Consider the following 20,676-nt stretch of genomic DNA (forward strand, 5'->3'; position numbering starts at 1 on the left):
GGCCATCGAGGGGGAGGGGGGGACGCGGGTGAACGTGTCCTGCCCCCTTTGGCCGCGAGGAACAAGACGCGTCCCCCTGAGGCAGCTGGCGGAGACACCCGGCCTGACGTCGGATCGTCGGCCTGATCCCGGCGTGAGGGCGGGAGGCCTCCCGAGCCCCCGGCAGGTGCCCGAACTCCAAGGGCGCCCGCCTCGTCTCGGATGCCGAAGCGCTCAGTAAGGGAGAAACAAGGAAAATCTGTACCCTTTATTCCAACCGCAGAGCGGGCGAAGGCCTAAGCCATTTCCTCCCCTCCGTGTCCCCACGCTGCACCCAGCTCTGCGGGGCCTGCGGATCGGCTCCCGGCGGCGAGGACAGCGAGACAGACAGGCTCCCGGGAGGGATGGCCGTGAACGGACACTTCCGCTCTGGAGCTGCTTGTAGACACGCGGCCGTCTGTGACTCTCCCGCCTTTCAGTGTTTCCGAGTCTCGTCGGGTGGGGGGTAGAAGGCGGGGCCGTCCTCACAGACCTCCAGCCCTGGGCCCCCCGCTCCGGGCCGGCGGGACGCGGGCTCCTCGGGCTCCCCGGGCTCCGTGCAGTTGCGTAGCTGCAGCCCCTTGGTGAAGCACACCTCTATCTGGCCGATGGTCTGCACCTCCTCACCCTAGGAAGGGAAAGGGAAAGGCGGAAAAGGATTCTGATCTCAGACGGTCATCGATGGCGTTGGAGTCCCAGGCCCTGAAGAGACAAGGGGGACTGCAGACCCGGGGCTCCAGGCGCCAGGAACGAGCCCCTCTCTCCAATGGCGCCACCCAAGGTGACGGGGCAGTGGGCCGCAGGGCCCGCCATCCGGCTCACCACCCAGACACTCCCCGTGCCGGCCCGGCAGCCCCGTGTGCAGAGACACTGCTTAGACCCAGACACGCACACCTCTATGCACACAGCGGGTGTGTCACGGCATCGGGACGGGTGGTTTTGTACAAGAACTGGGTCCCTGGCACCCTGGTAAAAGGATTTAAGTCTTTACCAAAGCCGACGGAAGAAACTACAATTCACCCGTGAGACAAATACCCACGACTGACGTGACCGAAACTAACAACGTAAACCCTGAGAAATTTTCTGACTCCGAACGTTCCAGACGCCCACCTCCCTGCTCCTGTCCCCCAGCAGCCCTTGCAGAACGCGCGTGCTCTTCTGCCGGGACGAAGTCTCGAGAAAACAAACCCCATCCTAGTGTGGCGTCAAAGAACAACCCGCTTTACGTATGAACAGAGTCCCGGGTGGTTAACACACGGTGTCACATCGATTTCTGCTGTGCGACAGAGTGACTCACAGTAATGTACGTCACCCGGTGCTCATCACAGCAAGTGCCCCCCTTAACCCCCACCCGTGACCCCCCCACTGTCCCCTCTGGTAACCATCAGTGTGCCCTCTACAGCAAACACTGTTTCTTGGTTCGCCTCTCTTCCTTTGCTCGTTTGTTTCTTAAATTGTGCATTTCACTGGAAATCATGTGATATTTGTCTTTCCCTGACTGACTTGTTTCACGTAGCATCATACACTTGCACACGGCAAGATTCCATCCTGTCTTGTGGCTGCGTGACACTCCATCGTATAGACGCTACGTCGTCTTTATCTGCTCGTCAGTCAGTCGATGACGCTTGGGCTGCTTCCGTGATTTGGCTAATGGAGCTAACGCTGCCAGAAACATCCAAGAACATGTGTCCCATCCGTGATGTGAAAACAGTCATGGAACGTGCCTGTGCGCACGCCCCTCCCCCCCCCCCACCCACACACCCACAAACACACACACGCACAGCTCTGGCCCTGGGAACTCCGTGGTGACCACAAAGATGTCAAAGGAATTGAACTTGTCTCCTTGATAAAGACAGAAAGGGCAACAACATGTAGCATATCTGACCGATTCTGGTGGAAGGCACTGGACTTTAGGGATGACTCCATATATGCTGGCAAGGGCGTCTTTAATGTCTGAAATCTGAAATGACACACGGTGCATTAGAAATGACCCTTGGAAAAACAATATTAAAAAGATTCTGTGTCTCCCCGTCTCTCTGCCCCTTCCCTGCTCATGCTCTGCCTCTCTCTGTCTCAAAAATACATAAAAACATTAAAAACAAAGAAATGACCCTTGAGGCGCCAAGAGGCGGTGTGATGGCTCTGCCCCACGCAGACGTCACTGATGCGCACAGCTGACACCAGGGCTCGCAGACAAGGCTCAGAGGTGCCGGGGGAGGGGCTGTCGCCTGCTTGGGCTCCACCCAGTGGCACCCACAAGTGCCCACACAGTTTCCGTCCTCCCCCCGCCCAGCTCTTCTGTCCACACCCAGAGCCTGGGTGCCACGCGCAAAAGCTGAGAGTCTCCCGAGTGCGGTCAGATCAGCTTTCGCCACCCGGGGACCTCTGTCTGGGTCACAACCTGCTGCCTCTGCCACCTAACAAAGCGCCTGCAGCACAGACGTCCGACGTCTGTTGTCCTCGGTGCCAGTATGTGCTTGAAATCAGTTCCCCGATGGGCACATTCTGGGCAGAAAGGAGCCCGGGGGACCGACGGGGCCCCGCAAACACCCTCTCGCAGGCGCAGCTGACGCTCTCGCCGCAGGGTCATCTGCCACCCCCGCTCTCAATGGAGGGAGGAGAACAGGGGAGCAGGAAGCTGACTGCGCAGGGCAGCCGGTTAATTTCACAGTCAAGAGACCTGCGAAGCGGCCCAGGACGCAGCCATGACGCTGGAGACGAGGAGCCGCTGAAACCAGTCACTTCACATCTTTGTGTTAACCCCCGGGGACCGAAGTAGTTTAAATTTTCTTTTTTTTTTTTTTTTTTAATTTTTTTTTCAACGTTTATTTATTTTTGGGACAGAGAGAGACAGAGCATGAACAGGGGAAGGGCAGAGAGAGAGGGAGACACAGAATCGGAAACAGGCTCCAGGCTCCGAGCCATCAGCCCAGAGCCTGACGCGGGGCTCGAACTCACAGACCGCGAGATCGTGACCTGGCTGAAGTCGGACGCTTAACCGACTGCGCCACCCAGGCGCCCCATTTTAAATAGCGAAGATAGGCCCGCTAAAGCGGGAGTCAGCAAGCTTATTCTGCCAAGGCCCAGAGTGAGCGCTTCGGGCTCCGGGGGTCACTCAGACGCTCCCCGTCCGACCCCTGAGCCGTGTGGGCGACCGCAGGTGACCGCGGAGGAGCGGCTGTGGCCGCGAGCCGGGAGGAGCCTGTTTATGAAAACGGGTTGTCCTGAGCGGACGACACTCAGCTTCCGTATCTGCCTCCCAGACAGCACGATCTGGTCGCAGTCACACAACTATCATTTTACTAGGACAACGAAATCAACTCCTGGGCCGCCTTCTTCACACAGAATACCGCAAACACCGAATGTGCTTCTCAAACGCATCCGGCACCTGCCCTGCGCGAGCCCAGAACACGCTTCTCACCAGGGGACCGCGAGTCCGTGCTTCAAAGTCATGGGCGTAAGCCGTTTTCAGTTTACGCTCAACGTGCACAGGGAAGCAGAATTCACATAAAATCTATCGGAAACCCAATAGCGGAATAGGAGGGGGCTTGTCTGGGTCACTGCAGAACCCCAGTGTCACTCACAGGAGGCAGTGACGCGGGGCCGCTGCCGGGTGTCCCCGTGCTGGGTCAGGGGGCTCCACGTGAGACTTACCTGGTAGTAATTGATAGACGGCTTTATTCCCAACTTTTGGAGCATGCTAAAATTTAAAGGTAGAAAGATTACTTGTATCGTGCGGTACGTTTTCCTTTCTTGTTCTTCTCAAACATCCTATTTCATAACAAAAATTAAGACAGTCGGCACAGAAAGCACTTGCCGTCTACACCCTGGGCGATAAACCTGTGAGCAAGGACAGCAAATAAAGAGCGCCCCTGCTCCCCGACCACCCCTCACCCTCAGCGCACACTGCCGATCCGGCTCTCTCTCGAGCACGGGGTCCTTCCCAACGGCGTTCCGGAGGGCAGAACGCCAGGGGGTTGGCACACACGGGACCACCTACGGGCCACGGCTTGTCAAAAGATAGTTAGCAACTGATTCGGGATCCCAGGCTCCTCCCGGAAAAACCACACCTGAGCAAATCCTTATGTACATTCAAACACCCACAAACCCGACTCATTTCCCAAAGCACACGTCAAAATAGCACATGGCTAGCTCCCTCATTCAATTATGGAGCAGGAGATCAACAATTCTCAGATTGAGAATCCCCAGCCGGCACTCGAGCCCCCATCATGCCCCCGCCGACCGCCCCCCCCCCCCCCCCCCCCCCGCCCGATCATCTGGGCCACGATCACACAGAGCGGACACGGAGACCTGGGCTGCCTCTCTGGACGCCGACACGGCCAGGGAAGCCTGCTCGAGGAAAACCAGACTGACCAGGGCACGCCTGCTCCGGCCGCGAATTCTGGCAACGCTATCTGCCGCGTGAACAGGGCAGTTTTTGTAAAGAGGACCCCAACAACCGTCTGCATCTCTGCTGAACAGGCAGGACGGGGTAGTGGGCAAGGTCCTTAGGGCCCTAGAAATAAACGTGCCCTCGCCTTATCCATGCACAGTAAACACATTTCAAAGTCTCTGTGCTCTAGAAGTACAAAACTTTGCAGATTTTTAAATATTTCTTTCAAGTTGCAGCATTAATGTTCTGAACATATTGGGTTAAGTAATACAAAACTTGGGGTGCCCGGGCGGCTCAGTTGGAGGAGCGTCTGGACATTGGCTCAGGTCGTGATCTCATGGTTCGTGGGTTCGAGCCCCACGTCGGGCTCTGCGCTGACAGCTGGGAGCCTGCTTGGGATTTTCTCTCTCCCTCTCTCCGCCCCTCCCCCGTCTCTCTCTCTCAAAATAAACAAACAGGAAAACCAAATTAAAACAAAAAAAAAAAAACACAAGCTCTGAGGCCGTGTTTGCAGGCTGTGCCCCTGCAATCCTGCTCCCCCCAAAGGCACCGCCTGCCCATTCCAGCACTGGGCCGGTCCCATCCGAACCCCGGGGGCTGCACGGCCCTGATGACAGTGAAACAGAGGACCAGCTGTGCGGGACGGGACACTCCCCTTGCGGGCGCCCCTGCACGCCGAGGGAGCAGAGCGGGCGTCTAGGGAACGGACGGAGGCTTGCGCGTCTTCTCGGCAACCATGACCTACAGAGCTGACACACAGGTGATCGGCACGGGTGCCTGGCGGGATTCTGGCTTGTTCTGACCAGAGCAAACGGTAGAATTTCCTGTCATGGCCTTGAAAATGAGGTCACAAGTGTATTATGACTCAGGTGAGGAAGAGTACGAATTCCTCGCACGCTTGGTCCCAGAAGCGTCTGGATGGTGGCTGGCCAGCCTCCCTGCCCGATCTCTCGGTGACGGGCTGGGCCCTGGTGGGTGGGAGGGGGGCCCCGGTCCCCAGCAGGGACATCGGTGGCTGTGAGCCAGCCTCCCCTGGTCTCCGGAGCGCAGGCACGGGGCAGGCGGTGCGGGATTCCGGGTCGGGGTCACTTCGACCGCGTCAGAAGCCCTGCCCGCATCCCCGCCCTGCCTGTTCCAGGGCCACCACAGCAGGGCCCCAAACGCTTGGTGACTCGCAGTCGACACAAACTGTCGTGTTAACGCAAGATCCTTCCGTGGGAAATCCCGGCCGACAGACGCACGCCCCGGTCGGTCTGGTTTCCTCAGGCCGACTCCATGTCCGACGACGTTAGGGCCCAGAGGGGCCCTCAGTCTCTGGACGGCGCGGTTCCAGGCTCACCCCCAGGCCGGAGAGCCGGCTGCGGAGGGTGGCGCCCACGAGGCCCGGCCCCAGAGGGTCCCCTACCTGTTAAGCGCCAGCTTCTGGTACAGGTCCAGGCCTCCCCCGAAGTATCTCTTCTGAGAGTTGAGGGTGTCCACCTGGGCCGCACACGTGCCGTGCTTCTCCCACTCGTGCTGCCTGTGAGAGAAGTTTCGCAAAAACCTCGGGTTAAAAGTCACGGAACAAATTCGCCAGGAAAACGTTCACGCCCGGGACGGGACGTTCGACACGCACGACGTTTCTTGCACGAAACAAGAGGGTAAAGTGCCTTCTGTGCGACGCACGCGGTGCCGGATTGCCCTGCAGGGGGACACGAGGCCCCAAGGGCCATGAGACCCCGTCACGCCTGCACCGTCACCCCCTGCCCGGAGACCCTCACACGGCAGCCCACTAAGCCGGTGCTGCTGGCGAACACGAATACGTATCCCAGAGAAACCTTCGTATCGATAACCACTCCTCGGGCTTCGCTGCAGATTTAACCGCGAGATGCTTTCACACTCCTCATTCGTGCCCACAGCTCTGCAAGGCGAAACCACCACTGGCTTAGAAATGGGGAAACTGAGGCTCAGAGGGACTAGCCAGGCGCCCCGCTGAGGCCAGCTAGCCAGGAAGCCCAGAGTCCACGTGCAGGGCCCTATCCGGACGCCCGGCAAATGTGACGTGTGCCGCCCGCAGGGGACGACAGCGGCCGCTCGGGTGTCGGCCACCCGCAGCACGGAAGGACAAGACGGCGTTGGGCTTCCCCTAGATCATCGGTGATTAGTTCGTAAGGTTTCAGCGAACCGCGTTCACGCCGGCACTCGTAGGGGGGTCGTATGCCGTCTCACAAAACACAGTCCAAAGTGCACTCGTCCGCTGGTGAAACCCCCACGGCGGCGGCTCTGAGTGACCACAGGGCTACAAGCAGCGACTCTCTCCAGACCACGGAGACGGCGGGAAAAGACACACACGTGTGAACAACTTTCTTCGTCTAGAGCAGCTTCCAGAATGAATCGTCTGACAGCTGCCCACGTCCTATGGGCTAGAAAAGGAGGGTCTTGGCCGGCTGCACGCTTCTTTCTGGAGCCCGTGCAGGAGGGCGCTGGCGGACGACGCGGGACGAGTGCAGAGGACTAGCACACAGGCCAAACGGCTCCTGGCTCGTAAGAAATACCCAGCGAATGTCAATCATTCTTGTTTTGGGATCAAGCTTAACTCAATACCGCTGAAGGTTCAGAATCTATTATTGTTAACGTGGTTCCAACATTTAATCCCACGTCACTTGGAATCGGGCACCTTTCATCTCACACAGAGTTGCCAGTTACCACTGGGGAGTGACCACCGTGAGCGGACCTGGGGGCCGCCCTCCCGGGCTGCCTGGCCCTCCTGCGGGACGGGAGGCGCGCGCCCCTCCGGGCGGCCGAGGCCCAGGGACACCTCCCACGGTGAGGCCGCTCGCCTAACTGGGCGACCCCAGCCCTCGTTCTTTTCCGTACAAGCATCAAAAACCATCCGAAACCGAAGAAAAATCCTACTTTGCAGAGGGCTGTGTACGTGGTATCTCTCATAGGGCTAATCTTACTGATAGACTTGATCTCAGAGGATTATCTCAAGGGGGCAGTGACACCAAGGCCCCGAACTCTGCACCCCCGACTCCCATCTGGGACTAAACAGGACACTTTTCCTCCAGGAGCCCTCCTTGGCCTCCGGCTCCCAGTGACGAAGCCGAGGCAGACACTCTCGAAGCTCACACAGGAGAGGCGACTTGGGCAGCAGGGGAGCGGTGACCCGAACGCCACGCTCGGGAGGCAGTGACGCAGAGTGGTGCAGTCAGTCCCGCGTGTCCCCGTCCCCGGGAGCTCTGGGGAGTATAAATACCATTAGCGCATGATGTTTACCTTTGGGCTTGGAACCGAAGTGTTCAAATGTGCCGTTTAACTATCCAACCTGAAAAAGTATCATTTTGCCTTTATTAGAGCCCAAAACTACATGTGTGCTCTGCCCACGTTATTCGGATTAAATGTTCGAGGGCCCCAATCAGACAGCCCTCTTTACGCGTACCTGTTGATTTATTTTTAAGTCACCCGGCAGTCTGCTTGACTCTGTCACAGAACATTGGAACAAGTGGAAAAACTGTATTTTGCACACTTAGCCCGGATCCGTCATTTGCTCAGTACAATGTGAAGGCCTGGGCACTTTTTCCACTGTTTCCATCTCGACTTTATCTATCGTGAAACTGTTTTCTAGAACACAGCTGTGCAGCACGCGCCTGGAGACCTGCACCATTCACGTCCCAAACTCTGAGTGGTTTTCTCCGCCAAAGAGACGATTTCGACCTACAGACCTGGGTACGTTAAAGCCGCGTCCCTGCCACACACCCGGAGTGAGATCTCAGCCGGGGCACCAGGGGGTGGAGGACGGGGATAGGGGACTGGGGGTACAGGGGGTGCAGGGGTTCAGGCATCAGTGCCACTCTACGTGGTTGCAGAAAGCTTCTGTCTAAATTGAATTCCTTTCCTGAACAGTCTTCACAATATCTCCAAACGGAATTAATCATCTTGGACAACATCTGAATAACTGTAACGTGAATCATGAGTTGCCACATAGGGGCGAGACAGAAAATCATTGTTTTCAGTTAACCTAATGTAAATAAAAGGAATGTTAACTTTACCTTCTTCAAAAGCAATGATTTAAGAAGCGATACTGAATTAAACACAGCGTTTTTCTCCTTGGCTCACCTCCCGCCACACTCAAAAGACGGTCCTGGGCCAGACCACGGACTGAGCCACAGGTGGGACCTCCCTCTCTTCCCTAAGTCGTAGCATGAGACAGCCACCTTCGTCGGCACATCTTCTCTTTGCTCGACGTGTCTCGGGACAACAGCACAATGTCTTTAAGAAACACTCTGCGGGAGTTGCAGTGACTGCCTCTTAGATACGCACATACCTATCTGGGTTTAGTGAAACCTCAGGAGAGGAAGAGTCTAAACAAAGTGATGAATGAAATACGGATGAAGCACAAGCCTAAAAGGTAAATTCCCTTTGCTCTCATGATTTCGTCACCGGAGAAGGACCCTGAAGATAACATGCCAAAGAAAAGCCCTGCTCAGTGCTCCCAAGGCTCACTGGGTGCTTCCCAGCCCCGCTTAGTGCTCCCAAGGCTCCAATCGGTGCTCCCCAGCCCCACTCGGTGCTCCCAAGGCTCCAATTGGTGCTCCCCAGACCCACTCGATGCTCCCCAGCCTGCTCAGTGCTGCCCCGGCCCCACTCGGTGCTTCCGAGGCCCCACTCAGTGCTCCCCGGCCCCGCATCCTGCTATGGACTCAGTGGCTGCTGCCCTTACCAGAAATGGCTGTGATTTAGCGGATGGAGCACATCAGGCCAGTACATCTTCATTTCCGGCAGGAGGTCCTGTGCGGGGGGGAAAAAAAAATCTGTGTAGGACCTAACAGCTCAAAACCTACCAGGCAAATTTGATAAACTAATACGTTAGAAGAGATGAAAAGATTCTGCCTCACTCTGCAAGAGACGTTTCTTAAGACACGTGTGAACACGAAACCTGACTAATCACAGAAGTGTGTTTGAAAACGCAAGCGCTCGTAGGTGAGTGGGTGAAGTGGCCGTGCAGACAGGGAACACTACTGCCCAGCTCTAAAGAGACACGGCCATCAGCCAGGAGGGGACGCGGGGGAGCCTTCAAAGCAACAACCAAGCGGAGGCAGCCAGTCTGAAAAGGCTGAATGATTCCAAACGTGTGACGCTCCGGAGAAGACAGAAGATCGGAGACGGTGGAAGGGTCAGTGGGGTCAGGGGCTGGCGGACGGAGGGGGCAGTACGTGGAGAACAGGGGATTTCTGGGCGCGAGGCTACCCCGTAGGATACAGCGGTAGACGCATGTCATATGGGTCAGGACCCCAAAACTACATGACACAGAGCGCACCCAATGGGAACCCTAAGTTCTGCGAGTGATGAGGCACCGATACCGTAAGGAGGGTCCCGCACGACGCAAGGCGTTAACAACACGCGACAGTCTGCGTGTTGGGGGCACATACGTGGGCAGGCTGGTCCCTCCACTTAATTGTCCTGCTTTAGGTTTCTGAAACTGCCCTAAAGAGTAGCATCTACTCGTTAAAAGAGACAACACAAAATACAGGCTCCGTGCGGGCTGGGCAGTCTGCGCCCCCCGTACCGCAGTTTCCCTAAATTGAACGGTGCTCAGGCTTACGTTCCAATTTCCACAAACCCCCGGGACCAGAAATAAAGTGAAACCGTGTGGAAACAAACTCAGGACGACTTGGCTCTGCCCACCAGTCGCGGAACCACCGGGCCCCCCCACCCGCTCCCCTGCCCCAGCCAGCCCTGTCTTCCAGGAAGCTGCCCGTCCGTCTCACGGTGTCCCCGTCCCCGTCTTGCACCCCCCACACTCTGGCTTCAGCCCCCGCCAGCACCGAGGGGGCGGGGGGAGCGGCCCGCTTTCCTCAGGGACCACCGCTGCCCTGGGCCGTGTGCGACAGAGCAGGTGCCCCGGCACCGACCTGAACGCCTCCCCGCTTTGACCCCCAGGCCTTTCCCTCCAAAGGGTACTTCCAGCCTTCCTTTGATGAACCCCGCCAGCGCTCCTCCATGAACCCCCATCCCCGGCTCCCCCCCGCCCCCCCCTTCTGGCTGCTGCTTCACAAGCCCCGTCTCTCCTGCTTCTCTGTCCTGCTTCTCTGTTAACCCTTCGGCTGCCCCAGGCTCGCTCCCGCTGTCCTCCCCGTCCCCGTGCTGAATTCCTCAGCCGCGCTGGTCACACCGAAGGTCCTCCCCCCCGGCCCACACCTCTCTGCTGGCAGACACACGTGACCCACCTGGACGTTTCTGGGGCACTGCACCCACAACAGGCTGCCTGCGGAGGCCCAGTCCCCCGCCGGGCCCGTGTCAGGAAGGAGACGACACCCGGCCTGAGCTCCTGTCCTGAGTCCCGCCTGATGCTCCCCTCCAGCCAGTCCCCCAGCCCTGTTCATTCCTCTTCCGGGCTCCCCTCTTGCTGTGCATTCCCACAGCCTCTCCCCGCTCAGCTCTTCACCCCTGCCTCGTCCCCCCCATGCCCGCCGCCCAGCCGGCAGCCAGGGCGGCTGCTGGGACACGCGGGTCACGTTCACTCTGCGGCCTGAATGCTCTGGGCACTCAGCGCCGTCACAGCACCAGTGACCTTGTATTTCCACGTGCAGGTCACGGGACTCTAGTCACGAACGAGCCCGCGGGATCGGGCGAGCTGACCCGCGTGAGGGAAGGATGTCTGAAGAGTGGGACGTGACCAGGCTTTGGGGCACACTAATAATTCTTACAGATGGTCCTCGGACCCCGGCCTCCAGGCTCAGGCGACTGAAGGTCCCTCACAGGAAGGGAGGAGGAGCAGAGGAGACCCTTTGGACTAGAGCAGTTTAGAACTAACTGCCTTGCCCTTTTGGGGGCCGTATCTTCACGGGAAGGAACCTAGTTTCAGCACATCCTGAGGCTACCCCACGTTTTCGGGGAGGCCCCAGCGACCTGTAAACCCAGGTACTAGTTAGATCACACACGGGGGGTCGCCCGCATCCCGCGAGGAAAGGTAAGCGCCCCTGCGGGTGTGCGTATGCAACGGAGACCTTCTACGAGCAGGGCTCGCCAAAGCCACTCCCTGGGCTATTCTGTGACAGGGGCGGTTGTGCTGGAAAGGCCCAACCCTTCCTCCCTGGCCCTACTCAGAAACCCACCCACCACAGCCAGAAAGGACAGGCGTGGTGCCGTGTGTCTGTCCCCCGAGCCACAGCAAGCTGGAGCCCAGAAATGCTAACCCCAGCAAGCCGACCAGGAGTCACGGGGGACCGGGGACTAACGTGGGCTGGCAGGGGACGGCCAGGGCCGTCTCCGCTCACGTCTGGTTTCACTTCGTACAGTTCACTTGGAGTGGTTTGCGCCCAGGGCAGAGGAGACCACGTAGTTCGAATTTAACTTGTGGGCCTGTCTTAGCTATCAGTAAATACGAAAAACGTGCCAAGGGTTCAATCTTGGTGAATAACGCTCGGGAGTCCTCATTTTCAAACGTGACCTTGAGGGCGCGCTTGCGGAGAAGAGAGTTCACTGAGTCCAATGCTCTACAGCAGCGACACGACTAAAAGTTTGTACCTTAATCTCTTGGAAGTTAAAGTGCCACGATCTGTTACACTCTTCCGCTTTGTCGGGCCTCGAAATTAAAATTAAAAACAACAGAAATTAGTCTCGGTCGAGATGGGTTCCAAAAGGCAGGAGGAAACACTTCCATTAAGATCTGCAGAGAGCAAAGGAAGAGAAACCGTCACGTGGTGCGAGTCGCTTAACAAAGACGCTCAGGTGTCAGCGGTCCCGGTTGCGCGTCTTTCAAAGACATCGTCCAGGAGAAAGGCCAACAGGAAGCAAACCGAACAACCCGGTAGGGGGCGCTCTGGAGTCAGGGTGGGGTCTAAGTCAACTGCCCTCTGACAATCTCCCCTGCTGCTGCGCAGACCAGCAAGTTCCCCTCTCTTCCAATGGCGATGAGGGCGAATGAGGACATACGTCACGGGCTCAGGCAGTGGCTGGCAACCACCCAGGATCGGCTAGCATGATTTCTTAAACCACCAAGCAAGGGTACCCTCCGACTTCCCTTTGTCTGCCTACTTCGGGACACGCCAACTTCCTGTCTTCAGATGAGTTCCCAAGGCCACCAAATCTACTTTCCGACCCCTGATGTGTCTCCAGGGTCAACGGGCTGGCCGGGCAGCCCGAAATCGGTGCAGCCCCCACGGGGACGAGAGCAGTGCTGTGCACCGTCCTTCCAGCCACAAGCAGAGTGGCAGGTACATCAGCGGGACCCAAGAAGGCCAAGGTCCCGGAGACGAGTGTCGGGGTCACTGGTGAGTCTGGGGCGAAGGAGGGGCCAGAGCCCGGGCCCCGGTCCCCAGTTTAATTTGCTTCCCACAAAACCCTGTTCCTGAGGAGCAGGCCTGCGCCAGCAAAGGCCGGCATGGCCCTCCTGTCGTGGGAGCGGCAGGATGAGGCACCCCTTTGACGGGGCAGAGTGATGTGTGTGGTTAAACATCACGAGAATATGCACAAATAGGGAAACGATAAACAAGACGCAGGCAAACCAGAAAAACGAATTCGGGTACCGTGACAGGTGCCAACGTAGATACGTGTAATAAACGAGTGGGACACTTGGGTATTTACTTGTATATATCTACTCATTGCCCCCAAAAGAAGGACGAAATGAGGAAACTACAGTCAGTCGTCTTAAAATGGGCCCAGAGTCCCTAAATGCATGTTTAAGCCAGATCGTTACTGTTCTATCGAGACAGAACCGGACAGCAACAAAATCAGGGTTATTTCGGAAAGACTGAAGACGCCATAAATAAGGATTTGGTCTAGCGAATGAACTCCTAACAAAAATCACGAGTGTAACCGTTTGGACCGGCCTCAAGCTAGTTTCAGGTGGGCTAGCTTCTTTTTCCTGTTTCAATTTTTTTTTTTAATTTTTTTAAATGGTTATTCATTTTTGACAGAGTCAGGGCCTGAGTGGGGGAGGGGCAGAGAGAGAGGGAGACACAGACTCAGAAGCAGGCTCCAGGCTCCGAGCTGTCAGCACAGAGCCCGACACGGGGCTCGAACTCACGGAACCGCGAGATCATGACCTGGGCTGAAGTTGGACGCTTAACCGACTGAGCCCCCCAGGCGCCCCTTCCTGTTCACATCGGAATCACACTAAGGGCTTGCCATAATCCGTGTATCGTCCAGTAGTCCGGAGGGTCTCTGCAGTCCTTTCCAACTTCCTGCAGAGAAAGGACACGAGAACACAGAGCAAATAATCGGTTTCACTGTTTATTTAGATACACATAGCACCTTTCCCTTCTTTTCACATATACCACCCGCCACAGGCAGGACCCACACAAACCAGCCCCCAGGGGATCTGGGGAGGATTCCGGTGCAGCCCTACATGGGGGGGGGGGGGGGGGGCGTGTCAGACCTGGAAGGAGGGGTCCAATCTCACACAATTACTCGACATAACTAAAACCTGAGTTTTGCTTTGCCTTTCTTCTTTTTAAACGTGTCCTCAGATTAAGTCAGCCTGATGGAAGCACTCACTTGCCCATAATTTTCGTAACGTGTAACCCAAAATACCTGTGCGGGGATGACGACACCCAGCTAAACTCAAGGGTGTTCAGGCTCCAGGTCCGAACGCGGTAGTGCTACAAGTATGGAAACTGCGAACATTCCGGAGCAAAGACACCAAGGTGAGGAAGGGACAATGAAGGTAAGTTCACAGAGGTAAACCCCAGTGGCATACTCTCCCGGGACCTCCAAAGTGTCTAGCTAAAGTGGAGTTTTTCCGAAACAGCCGACCGTCAAGCACTACACTGGCCGTCAGACCAGACGAGACCCACGTCCTGCCCGTCGCCCCCGCAGGGAATAAGCCAATGAAAAGCGGGTGTGGGGGTCTAGTGAGGACAGGCGAGGCACCACGTAGATTCTCAAGCCTTTCCTCTCGGGTCGCCTGGGCAGGGAGCAAGCTTCTGTCCCAGGTTGGTCTGGAAAGGAGGGAGGCTCTGGTTTAGGAGACCGGCCCGCGGAGGCATGAAAGGTACCCGCCACACGCCGAGGGGGCGGAAGGGCAGGACGACGCAGGGCAGGACCAGAGCAGGGGGCGTGAACCTCACCTCTGCCAACCCCCAGTTTCACCCCCCGGGAAACCACCACTGGCCACAGGAGCCAGGGCTTCTGCCGGCTCCACGTCCAGTGCGTCAGACGAGCCTGTAAGGGGGCGCTGGGGCGGCTTTTGTCCACCATCGGCAAGTACCGGTCAGTGCCCGGCATGTGCCCGAGGGCCTGGGCAGAGCACCGAGGAGGGTCGGGGAGAGAAAGACACATCCGTCGCCACACCTGCAATGCCCGTGTCACTCATGCGAGGAAGGAGCCCAGAGACAGCCCCACTGCCCAGGAAGATGCTTTGGCCAGACTAATGACAGGTCCCCTCGTCAAGGACACCCTGGATTGAAATTCCCTAACAATGACATTTCACGAGGAGTTGATTTTTTTTTTTTTTTTTAATCTCAGTTCTAAAGCCTCAATGGAGGAAAGCACTTCTGGTATATTTACAGTCAGGGCCCAGGAACACACCCACATTGGGTCACACCCACCAAACGACCTTGTTCCCTGCCCCAGGGGCGAACGTTCTGTGTTCCCTAAGGCTGGGGCTGTCCACACGCGGCCCCTCCCACCCGGCTCCTCCCACCGGAACCTGGGGCTTACAAAGCTCACAAGGCCGACCTGCTGGGGGTGTGGGGGGCAGAGCCAGGTCTCTAGCAGAGCTCAAAGCTGGTCACCAGCAACCCGTTCGTTCGTTCTCCTCCCATCCAACACTCTACCCGGAGCTTGGAAACAGCACCAGAGCCAGAAAGACAAGGTACGGTGCGAGGTTCAGAAAACCAAACCAGAGAGAGCAGCGACAGATGGCCAGAAATGACGTGCCAGCTCACGAGGAAACATGCGTGTAAACGACTCTGCATGGGGCTTCGACGGAGGAACGGGGGTGGGGGGGTAGGGAGGGTGGGGGGGGTGGCGGTGTGGTTGAGATCAGAAAACTCACCTTGCACACTGTTACGGGCCAGTGGTGAACCATAATTAGCTTTTTCCACTCATGGTTGTCACTGTTAAAAGACAAAAGACTTACTTTTCAAGAACTGTTTTATTTATTTTTTATTTTTTTTCAATGTTTATTTATTTTTGGGACAGAGAGAGACAGAGCATGAACGGGGGAGGGGCAGAGAGAGAGGGAGACACAGAATCGGAAACAGGCTCCAGGCTCCGAGCCATCAGCCCAGAGCCTGACGCGGGGCTCGAACTCACGGACCGCGAGATCGTGACCTGGCTGAAGTCGGACGCTTAACCGACTGCGCCACCCAGGCGCCCCTCAAGAACTGTTTTAAAGTTAAAGAAAAGTTAATTCATCTATCCATTCACGCCATTGTTCGTTCAACAAACACCGAGTGATTGTGACAGGCCAGGCACCACGGGGAGCAAGGGACAAGTCCCCAGGCCCTCCTGTGGACAGAGGCGTTGCTGTGAGCAGGGGACCAAGTCCCGGGCATCCTTGGAGCATACATACCAGTGAGGGAGACAGTGACGGTGGTAGCCAAGAAAAGACACATGGTGCCCCATGGTGATGAGTAACAAAGAATATAGGGGCGCCTGGATGACTCAGTCAGTTGAGGGTCCAAGTCTAGGTTTCTGCTCAGGTCGTGATCTCACAGTTGGTGAGTTCGAGGCCCAAGTCGGGCTCTGTGCTGACAGTGCTGACCCTGCTTGGGATTCTCCCTCTCTCTCTCTCTCTCTGTCCCTCCCCTGCTCCTCTGAGCACCGTTTCTCTTTCGAAATAAACATTTAAAAAAAAAAAAGGAATATAAGTAAGGAAGAGAACAGGCCTGTCAGCAGGGAGGAGGGGAGCTGAAATTTTAGACCAGAAAGCCAGGACGGCCCGGAGGGAGGGGGGGGAACCATAAAGTGCCTTCCTCTTAAGGCTGGCCAGGAGCGTAGAAACAGAACCATCACTGTCCGTCAACCTGAAAAGAGGAAGAACCAGCACTTCCCAGACACTACTGGAACCTAACCTAAACGCGCGTCGACAATCCCCGACGCGCCGCTCCCGCCCGCACCTGCACCCGCAAGGGCCGCGACGCCGACCCCACGCCCCGGGGCACCGCGCGGGCCAGGCTGAGGCCGCACGAGGCGCTCGCAGCCGTGCAGGGGGCTCACCTGCTCGCGCCGCCCACGCGGCACATCGCCAGGCACAAGGCGCACAGGAGCAGGCTGCGAGCGGCTGCAGGCTTCATCCTGCCCGAATCCGGGGGGAGACACACAACGTCCGGCGCCGGGCCCTGCGTCTCCCTGCAAACGGGCAGAATTCCTGAAGCCCACCCACCTCTGACCGGCTGCAGGCCGCGTCCGCCGTCCCGAGGGGGCCCCCAGCCCGGCGTCCGGCGTAGGCCTCGGCCCCCGAGTCCGCCGTCCCGAGCGGGCCCCGAGCCCGCCGACCCCAGCCCGGGGAGCCGCCTCACCTGAGTCCCCCAGCCGCGCACGCGTCTCGGCCAGGGCTGCACCGCGACCCCCCGCCGCCACTTCGCGGTCGCCGCAGCCCAGTCGCCGCGGGGAAGTGAGCCTTTCCGCTTCTGGGCCCCCGGCCCCGGACACGCCCTCGTAGGCGGGCACGCCCCCGGCCAGGCAGACACGCCCCCGAGGCCCCGCCTCCAGGACACGCCCCCGGCCGGGCAGACACGCCCCCAGCTCGGCAGAGGCGTCCCCTGACGCCCGGAAGCTCCTTCGGCCTCGCACACACGCCCCCCACCCCCACCCCCCCCCACCCCCGGCGCCTCGCCTCCGGGACACGCCCCCGGCCCGGCCGCTCGCTCTCCACCCGCTCTTGCTCCTTGCGGAGGAGGTTTCCGCTTCGGCCTGGGTGCCGTCCGGCATCGTGTCCCTTCCTGTCCCGCACCGTGAAGTCGACTTTAAAGGCCACCGTGTGCGGGCTGTTTGAATAAAATATGTATGTGGCTGTTCCGTGATGTCTGCTTCTCTCCCCGCACCGACCCCTTCCCCGGGGTGGGGGGTGGGGGGGTCTGGCGCCCCATGGAGGGGGGGACGGGGTCAGGACGAGTCAGGTGTGGGAACCGGCTACCAGGGGCCCCGCCGTACCCGTGGTGACCAGAGGGGGAGGCTCTGTGGCCCTAGTGAGACTGTGGGGAGGGGACGCTCGCCCGGGAGGTGCGGGGGGGGGGGGGGGGGGGGAGGGGAGGGGAGAAATGGGTTTGTCCCTGCAGAAGGACATGGATGCTCGGGCTTTCTGGAAGCTGGCCCGCGGCCACGTGACAGCCACGGGGGCCTCCGCACGTGGGCGTGGGGAGGCGCCTGAGGGTGAGCCACGGCTCCCACAGGACATCAAAAGGGCAGGTGGGGAGGCGTCCGAGGAGGGGCAGCTTGTGCAGGAGCAGGTCCAGGGAGGCAGCGACCAGCAGCTGCCATTTATGTGAACACATCATCCTTAGGTCAATGCTTACGCCTCGCAGACTGAGACTAGGGACAGCTTCTGGGTGCTTTCACTCCTCCTGGTTTCCCCTTCCCAAGTCAACCTTGACAGGTCACACTGTAATGACAAAGTGCCCAAGCCCCAGTGGCTCCCACCTCCTCCCCCCCCCCCCCAGACTGACCTGAGCTCTGGCTTCTAATGGCCCAGCAGTGGGGGCGCCCCGCCGTGGCTCTATGCCCTGGGGGTCTGATGTCCCATCGATTTGGGCCCAAACAGGTCACATGGCCAAGCCTGGCCTCAGGAGAGTAGAAAGTATCCTTCTAAGGGTGGGGGTGGGGGCTTGCAGCCACAGGGCAAACGTCTGGGACATACGGGGAACGGTGGCAAATAGCTGGGGACAGCAACATGGTCTATAAACGAGGAGGCAGAAATAGGACCTCAAGCAAACCAGGTGGGCAAGTGAGGGGTGAGGCGTGTGGTCGTGTGGGTTTGGGGTCAGAGGGCCCTATGCCGCTGCACAGAGGGGCAGCCTGCGGGGTGGCAGTGGGGGAGCGGGAAGCACAGGGGACGCTCACACTTGACTGAGCAGCTGTGCGTGGGCAGGCAGCATCTGCTGCTGGGGAATTTGTCAGATGCGACTAATAAACACCAACACTCAGTTGTGGAACAATGGAGCGTGCGGAATGCCAGGGTGCAGAGTTTTCAAACATGTTCCTCACTGTCTGGGTGTGTGCTCCAGGAACGACACCCCGGGAGCCTGCAGGGTCCCGGCCAGCCCGGGAGAAGGGCCTCGTTGGGCTCAAAGCTCATGTTTACTGGGCGTCTCCCAAACAGACAGCCTTGACCTAGGCCAGGAGGCTCAGGGTGGATGAGGGCTTCGGGTCAAATTTGCCTCGTTTTGGAGCAGGAGGCACACAGAGGTCAGGAGCATGTCCTCCGACGGCCGATCGTCTGGTATAAGTTACCGTTCTCCCACCTGTTACCTGTGTAAACCTGGCTCCTCTAAGCCTCGGTTTCCTCATTCATAAGGTAGGAAAGCGATCCTCTCTGACAATGTGTCGCGATGATCAAAAGGGATGTCACTAGTGGCTTGGCACGAGCCCACTGAGCCCGGTGCAGCCTGGGAGTTCAGGGCTGCGTCCTCTCTCACCGCAAGCTCTCTGGACCCTGGGCTGGAGGGACGGACAGCAAGGTGCTCCAGGTGGGAGCTCTGCAGCTTGTTTTTTGGCCCTGAACCTGGCTTTGGGGGGGCTGGTTGTAGACCTTGTGTGTTAAGGGTGTGACGGGCGACTGTGGCCCCCGTCTCTGCTGTGCTCATTCAGGGTTCTCAATCCCTAAATAACTTTGTCACCCTCCAGGGAATCTTATTTAAAAAAAAAAAAATCCTCTGCATTCTAAGTTATTTGTATGCTGAGATAGTTAGGACACTTTCCAGATGTTTTCCCTCTGACCTTTCTCGTCTTTTACTCCCAGGATGTGTGGCCTCCCCATGCAGTGTGGCTACGACCCTGGCAACTATTTTGTGGACGTGTTTGTTGTGGGCAGTGTCTACAACGCAAGAGGGATGGGAGACGAGCAGGGAGGCCAGACCAAGGTGTCTCAGGGTAAAGTTTCTTGAAGATGTGACTGATAGTTGGAACCGCAGGGAACAGACTTTCTGGAACAGAAAATGACTAAGTCAAACAGCATGAGACTCTGAACTGCGAAATAAAAGAGTATACAAACGGGGCTGCCTGGGTGGCTCAGTCAGTTAAACATCCTCGATCTCTGCTCAGGTCATGATCTCACGGTCCGTGAGTTCAGGCCCCACGTCGGGCTCTGTGCTGACCGCTCAGAGCCTGGAGCCTGTTTCGGATTCTGTGTCTCCCTCTCTCTCTCTGACCTTCCCCCATTCATGCTCTCTGTCTCAAAAATAAATAAACATTAAAAAATAAATAAATAAATAAACAAACAAACAAACAAACATAAAAAAAGAATATACAGTTGACTCTTGAACAACTCAGGGCTTAAGGGCATCAATGGTGTGCAGTCAGAAATCTACGTGTAACTTTGGACTCCCCCCAAAACTCAACTACTAATAGCCTGTTGACCAGATGCCCTACTGATAATGCAAATAGTTGATTGATACATATTTTGTATGTTGTATATACTGTAGTCCTAAAATAACGCAGAGAAAAGAAAATGTCATTTCTATGCTTGGATGGATACCACTTTGAAAGAACTGACTGGTTTAGTAAAAGAAGTCTACCCACCCAGAAGCTAGAAAGAAGGGCACACGCTTCGATTTTGCAATTATTTTTACAGATCCTAAAAGACCTGGCTGTCCAGCAAAGCAGGTTGGCCGCACCATGTCCGGGAGGAAGGGGACTCATGACTCCATGACCCTACAGTCACAGGATTCCAAATAGGAGACTATCTGGGCGTAGCCATCACCCCTCCACATGGGGCACCGCCTCCTTCAGGGTGCATGAGGCCATATTAAATTTTATTTACTATTTCTTGAATCGTTTTGCGTTCAGTTATGTAAAATAAACTTTTCCCTCCCCTCATCATTGCCATTAAGCCTTTAGACTCTAAACAAATCGCAACGCGTCTGTTTAGGAATTCGATTTGGCTGTGTTGGATATTAATAGAAAGTCCACGTGTTTTTGGTCCTTCCATAAAATATGAAGAAAAGTGCTCTTAGCATCCTATATAAAACTGTGTTGTTACATATATGTGTGCAATCAAAAAAAAAATCATAAGGAAGAGAAAATACATTTATAGTGTGTACTGTGTCTATTGAAAAAAACCCACATGTAAGTGGACCCAAGCAGTTCAAGTCACGTTGTTTAAACGTCAACTGTATTAA

The 20,676-nt window shown here is 57.1% G+C and overlaps 1 protein-coding gene across 2 annotated transcripts; it reads right to left on the reverse strand.

The window, feature by feature from the left end:
• Positions 1–232: 232 nt before the first annotated feature.
• RNASET2 (ribonuclease T2) lies at positions 233–17,019 on the reverse strand. 2 transcript variants are annotated; one of them, XM_023254571.2, is made up of 10 exons: positions 16,861–17,018; positions 16,559–16,690; positions 15,393–15,453; positions 13,523–13,578; positions 11,921–11,978; positions 9,114–9,181; positions 5,817–5,930; positions 3,673–3,718; positions 1,904–1,978; positions 233–646 (listed from the first exon to the last, which is right to left on the reverse strand). In XM_023254571.2, the coding sequence occupies exons 2-10, from the start codon at positions 16,633–16,635 to the stop codon at positions 455–457; spliced, it is 747 nt and encodes a 248-aa protein (XP_023110339.2). In that variant the 5' UTR covers positions 16,636–16,690; positions 16,861–17,018; the 3' UTR covers positions 233–454. The 2 variants fall into 2 exon arrangements, with proteins under 2 accessions (XP_023110339.2, XP_044914288.1); XM_045058353.1 differs by lacking the exons at positions 233–646; positions 1,904–1,978; positions 3,673–3,718; ... (2 more) ...; positions 11,921–11,978; positions 13,523–13,578 and adding an exon at positions 14,017–14,632 and having other exon boundaries at positions 16,861–17,019.
• Between the last annotated feature and the right edge of the window lie 3,657 nt (positions 17,020–20,676).

The sequence above is a fragment of the Felis catus genome, chromosome B2 (genome assembly GCF_018350175.1).
Source record: "Felis catus isolate Fca126 chromosome B2, F.catus_Fca126_mat1.0, whole genome shotgun sequence".
Classification (NCBI taxonomy): Eukaryota; Metazoa; Chordata; class Mammalia; order Carnivora; family Felidae; genus Felis; species Felis catus.